The sequence below is a fragment of the Talpa occidentalis genome, unplaced genomic scaffold, assembly GCF_014898055.3.
Source record: "Talpa occidentalis isolate TD23 unplaced genomic scaffold, MPIMG_talOcc4v2.1 talOcc4.7, whole genome shotgun sequence".
Classification (NCBI taxonomy): Eukaryota; Metazoa; Chordata; class Mammalia; order Eulipotyphla; family Talpidae; genus Talpa; species Talpa occidentalis.
In genome coordinates this window covers 116,473,211-116,479,210 of record NW_023605083.1, presented here as the reverse complement: position 1 = coordinate 116,479,210, position 6,000 = coordinate 116,473,211, and the positions used below count along the sequence as shown (strand labels likewise).

The following is a 6,000-nucleotide window of genomic DNA, read 5'->3' as shown; positions in this document are numbered from 1 at the left end:
CTTCCCCTCCACCCGGGCTCCTTTCTGGTGATAGATGTTTGAAGAGTCTGAGTCGCTTCCGGCAGCGAGGACTGAGCTCCTGTCCTACCGGACGCCCGAATCCCTCGGCTGGGCGCGCTCGCAGGCCTCCCGGGCTAGGGAGCGCCCACCCGCTGGTCCCCGCCCCCCGCATCGCGGGCCGCAGGTCCCCTCCGCTTCACGCCTGTGCGCTGGATCGCACGGAGCGTGTCTACGGGACCCCAGGCCCGGCTGCAGGAGGACCCAAGGCAAACCCGCTGGCTGGGCCGCGTGGCCACCGAGCCCAGGAGCACAACATCGGGGCGCCGGCAGAGAGCGGAGACTCCCTGTTAATGTCCTCGGCTTGCGCGAGGGGCCGGTGTGCTCCGGGTTTCTGGGGGTCCACACTACGTGTCCTCAGGCGGACGGGAAAAGAGAGTTGGTGCCAACCCGCTTTCCAGCCGCCCGGGATGCCGGGTACGTGGGCTGAACGAGCGTAAAACGAAAAAGAAACGAACACTGGAGCCTCCGTCTCCTGGGCCCACCCGGCCCCCGACCCTGAACCCTGGTGGTTCTACTGTGTGCGGATCTTTAATCCGCAAAAAGGCCTGAAACTCCCAAGCTCTCCGGGTGTCACAGGAGGAAAGCGGAAGAGAATGGGTGGTGAAAGGGGCCATTTTCTGGGTTTCTTTCCCGCTGGGCTGCAGCGGCGGTGTTGGGGAGGTGTACCTGGGCTTAGCGGCCTTCGGGAGGTGCCTGCCGGTAAGCTAGACTCTTAGTCCTGGAACCGTTTGTCCCTGGAGGGGCGAATCTACAGGCTACAAACACCTATTTCACGTGGCTCCGGAATGGCCAATGAATCATGACAAGTCAGAACCACCAGGAATGTTAAGAGAAGACTTGCAATGTTGGGGAGAGAAATGGTGCGTTAACCAGGCACTTTCTCCTTCCAACCCCATCTCTCTGCAAGCAATGGAGGGGAGCCACTGACCTCATTTGTACAGGACAAAATCTAAAGAGTGGGGGACCAAAACTTCCAAAGCCAGTGGGTTACAACCTAGGGAGTGAGCACAGAGGGAGAGGGACCCTCCAGCAGTGTCCACATGGTCACAGGGGTGAGTTGCCTTTTCTCCCCTCCCCCTGGGTCACTGGAATGGAGGGTGGGTTCTGGAAATGGAAGGGGACCCATAGGAAGCTGCCCTGCCACAGGTCTCCTTCCAAGTTTATTCATGATCGTCTCAATCCATGAAGGCCATTTCTAAACTGCTCCACAGCGCTCCAGATAGAAAACACTAGAGGAATTATTATGGAAACTAGTGCTGGTTATGTTGGTTACCGACACTGCCAGGATGAGCGATTATGATTGGGACAAGTCCTTCAGATGGTGGTGTCCTGGCAGATCGGGCTGTAACTCTGGGTCCCACTGGCTCTCTGGGACATACGGGGTACCCAGGTTGTCCCTGAGAAACAGCCCAGGAGCCTGGGAAGTGTCACCCCTGGAAGCCACTCAGCAGAATCCTGGATTCCTTCCTGACCTTGAAAGGCTCCGGGTCTCCCCAAAATACCCCCATTTCCCCTCCCCACCCCCTACCCCTAACCACGAAGCTCCTTCATGGAGTAGAGCTGGTCTTGACCTTGGCAAGAACCTTCTTCTCCTTAACCCTGCGATTCTGAAACCAGATGGTGATCTGCCGCTCTGAGAGGCTGGTGGCTGCCGAGATCTTGCGCCTCTTGTCCTTGGTGATGAACTTGTTAGCTGAATACTCTCGCTCCAGCTCCCGCAACTGCCCTTTGCTATAGGGAATGCGCTTCTTGCGGCCTCGGCGGAAAGCACAGCTGTCAGGAGGGTGCTGCACACTTGAGTCTGCCAGGCAGGAGAGGGAGGGAGATAAAGACAAGCTTGGCACCCACTGTGCAGACCTAGGACACACAAACTACCCGTGCAGCTGTGCTCCCCCTCCCCTAAAAAACACAGATCACCTCCGCTTCAGCCTGGTTCTCTGATCACGGCTCAGCCTTGTAAGGACTGGGCTCCTGGAAGACCACCTTCACCCTCCAGTGCCCTCACACCTGCAAGCCTGCAGACAGACCCACCACATACGGCCAGACCTTTGCCTGTGATCACACCTGTCCACCCTCACATGCATTTTCTGTCTTTGGACCACACATAGGCTTTATAAACAAAATCACATACACACACACCCCTAACTCATGACTACAGGAAACATGACTAGAGGAAATCAATTTTCCTTTGGAAACTGAAAACTTCATCTGAGAGAAAGGAAGGGGTTGTATTCTTTTTTTTTTTTTTTTAAGATTTATTTATTTATTTATTTATACAAGCACTGGGTACAGTCAGAAGCGCGAGAGGGTGAGAAAATTCACCAGAGCCAGAGCGGGGAATAGAACAGGCAGACTGACGAAGTACACTGCTGAGGGGAGTAGTGGGCAGCAGGAGAGATCTGCGTGCCATGTGGGACCCTCACCCGGTGGCCAGGGAATGAACCAGCACTGCAGAGGCTGGGGGCAGCTTCACAACCCACCGCTCAACTGCTGCGCCACCGGGGAGGCCCAAAGAGGTATTCTTTACAGAACATCCAGTATCTCTGTTCCTACCCACCCTCACCCTCCACTCAGTGAATTAAGAATTATTTCGCTTTTGTGTAGAACTAAACTGAAATCCTGCTGGGTAGGGACACCCTGAGACCCATCCAATAGCAAAGAAACACTTGGACTGTTCCCGGGACCTCCTGGGGAGGTGAGGTCCCTGGTGGTCCCAAGGTTTCAGATAGCACCCAGCTCAAGCTCCTCCTACTGAGCTTCTGGGGCCCCCACCCAGGCTCTCCAGTGTCCTGAACCCCCCAAATCCTACATAACTAACCCAGGAACACCAAGCTCCTCCTCACCAGCCCCAAGTCTCCCTCCTCTTCCTCCCAGGCAATGCCAGCTGGGCCTACACCTCCACAATCAGAGCCCAGGGGACCTGAGTAGTGGGGCAGCTTACCTGCAAATGTTGCCTTCCAAAAGGGTCCTGGTGGGTTCTGTTCACCCTGGCAACACATCTGGCTGTTCCAGCCACTGGAGAGGGCCCAAGGCTGGTAACTGTCCACAGGCAGCAGGGAGTCGTGGTGGCACGGCTCTCCAGGGGCTCCCAGGGTCTGCACCACTGACACATCCAGGTAACTGGCCATAGGCTGGTAGGGACCCGGATACCCGGGATAGAAGGCAAACTCGGTGGGCCGGCTGGGGTATTCCTCCCCCGCTGCGGGAGCCTCCGCTGGGTAGGCGGCCAACGTGGCTGCCTGGGCACAGGGCTTCAGAGAGCTGCGGGACACTCGGCAGGAATAGTACCCGCCTCCAAAGTAGCCGTAAGGCACTGGAGCTGGGGACACTCCCTGGGGCACCCCGGGAGGGCATGGGTGGCACTGCTTTGGAGGTTCTGCAGAACCTGGCAGATCCAGGGAGGCATAGTTGACAGTAGGCATCAGCGTAGGCGCCGCCGCCGTAGGGTGGCTGGTCAGTGGGGAGTGGGCGACTAGATTCCGACTCCCGCCAGCTCCCAGCAAGCCCTCCACAACCTTGGCCCCGTCCAAGGTGGCATAGCTGCCGGGCTCCATGGGGCCGAGGGTCCGTTCATGGGGTGCCGGGACTGGGGGGGTACAGGGGGCACCCAGCTCTCTCTCCCCACCTAGGTTGGGTGAATCCAAGGCGTTTTAAATCGTTCACAGATCTCAAGGCACCTGCATTCGCTGGGCCTGGCCGTCTTGACGCAAGAGACGCAGGGGCCCAGGCACGAGCGCTGATTGGCTGGCCTGGAGGAGAGACGCTAGTAAAATCTTCATGGCAGAAATTGCGAAAATACTTAACCCCCGCCTCGCGCTCGCTCTCTCGCTCTCTCACCCCGCCCCTCTCTTTCTCTCCCTCTCTCTTTGCTTTTGAAACCGAGAGAAGAAGGGTGTCCTTTTGCTGCTTTCTGCAGGGCTGGGGGGGTGGGCGGGGGGGATGTGGTGGGGGGTGGGCAGGAGGGAGAAGGGACAGGAGCCAGGCCCCACCTCCGTTGCCTCTTCTCCCTCCCTGGCCCTCTGTCTCCTGTGCTTTGGCAGGTTTAACGAGAGAATAAAAAAGCGCTCCCTATAAAGTGTCCATCCCGTGGGGGAAGGGGAGTAGGGGGTGGGGCCAGGAGGCCACTCTGGGCCTGAAAGGGGAACCTGGGAATGCGCCTGAGCCAGAGGAGGCTGGGAAATGGGAGTGTTAAAGGGTGAATCTCTGGGGCCCTTGCTAGCTTCTGGATACTAGTACCCCAGTTCTCTCCAGGTGCCCCATCCACCCCACCCCTCAGTCCCGGATGAGCTTTAATGGGCTGCTGCGGGGCCCAGGAAAGTGCCCTGGAAAGTGCCCTGGACTCGCAGTCCCCAGGAACCTGCAGCAGCTATCCAGATGGCTCCGGAGGAAGCCCAGATTTCGGGGAGAGGCAGAGGGCGGGGAAGGTGGGCACGAGCTCCAAAAAAAGGAGATAAGCGTGACCTGGAGCCTGGGGCTTGCAAGCTCAGACCTGAAGGGGAGATGTGGCCTATGGAAGGGGGTCTGAATTTCCCTTTAAGAGCAGGGAAAGAGATACAGAGGGCAGCTGGAGAGAGATGCAGGGAGGGAGTGAGCGGGAGAGGAGACCCAAGGAAGGCAGTACTGAGAGGGAGAGGGAAGTTGGAGGAAGGGATAGGAGAAGACCTTATAGAAACCTAAAATTCCTTTCCCCTCTATTCAGCAATCTGAGGAATTTTGGGAAAGCCAAGGCTGGCTAACTAGCCATGAACGTGTTTGCACCCCAAGAACACAGGCACCTGACCCATGTAAAAATGCCCAGCCTCCAAGAGGCCCAGGAAAGCTGAGGATCCAGAAAGCTCAGCACCTCTATCTGCTTCGTCCAGGCTTTAAATTTCCTTACAAGGAAAGGGGGGTGGGAGGAATTGCTGGAGGCCCCTCTATTGGGGCCTATTGTGTCATGCGATTCAGAAGCCAGAGGATTTTTTTTCCAACAATCTATCTTTAGCAAATTTTCTCTTTCCTTCACTACCTCCCAAATTAAATCCTTCTGTGTTCACTTTTTCTAGAATCCCCAGTTTTTCTGGGGAAGAAAGGAGCTTTTCAATTCTATACCAGAGTTGCAGCACTTATACAGAGCAGACCACTCTGAGCTCCAGGTGGGCTCAGCAGTGCCCATTCACCAACCTGAACATTAACCTAGCCATCTGTCAGGAAAGGGCAAGTTGGAGCTGCTCCAAGTTGTAGGCTTAGAATGAAGACTGTAGATCACCTTCAACCAACATTACTAATAATCAAAGACACCAAGCATGAAATCCTCATGAGATTTTATTGTGATTGAGAACAACCAAAGAGAAAAGGAAGGCAATGTCTCTTCAACGCTTTCCAGTTTCTTCAAATATTTTTCTTGTCTAATTATGAATGGCAGAAATACCAAATTTGTACCTCAAAACTAAAAGGTTTTCACTTGGTAGATGATAGCAGAGAGATGAATAAACCCCTACATTTAAAATATAAATAATCATAATCGTTCCCTATGACCCTGAGCAATTCCATTCCTGGATATCTCCCCAGTGGAAATCAATGTTTATGTCCATGAAGAGGTATATACTATAACGCCTAAACAAGTTTATTTATTATAGCTCAAAAACAGAAACAACCCAAATGCCCATCAATCATTGAATGGATGAATGAAGCATGCCATAAGTAAAGAACAGGGTACTTTCTGTCTGCTATCCACAACATGGTCAATCATACAGAGATGTGGATGCAAGAAGCCAGGGGCAGAGAGTAACTTTTGTATGCAGCTCAAGAGCAGCTATGACTATGCAGCTCAAGAGCAGAAAAGATTAACCTGTGCTATCAGCAGTCCCAAATTGTCCTGATTGGAAGGTGACATGAGGAAGCCTTCTTGGGGTGCTAGAAACCTCCTCTCTTTCAATCTGGATACCAGTTACATGGGTG

At 54.6% G+C, this 6,000-nt stretch overlaps 1 protein-coding gene across 1 annotated transcript; it reads right to left on the bottom strand.

Moving 5' to 3' along the window:
• Positions 1–1,607: 1,607 nt before the first annotated feature.
• HOXB13 (homeobox B13) lies at positions 1,608–3,706 on the bottom strand. The gene is made up of 2 exons (XM_037494594.1): positions 3,002–3,706; positions 1,608–1,861 (listed from the first exon to the last, which is right to left on the bottom strand). The coding sequence occupies exons 1-2, from the start codon at positions 3,612–3,614 to the stop codon at positions 1,608–1,610; spliced, it is 867 nt and encodes a 288-aa protein (XP_037350491.1). The 5' UTR covers positions 3,615–3,706.
• Positions 3,707–6,000: the final 2,294 nt, after the last annotated feature.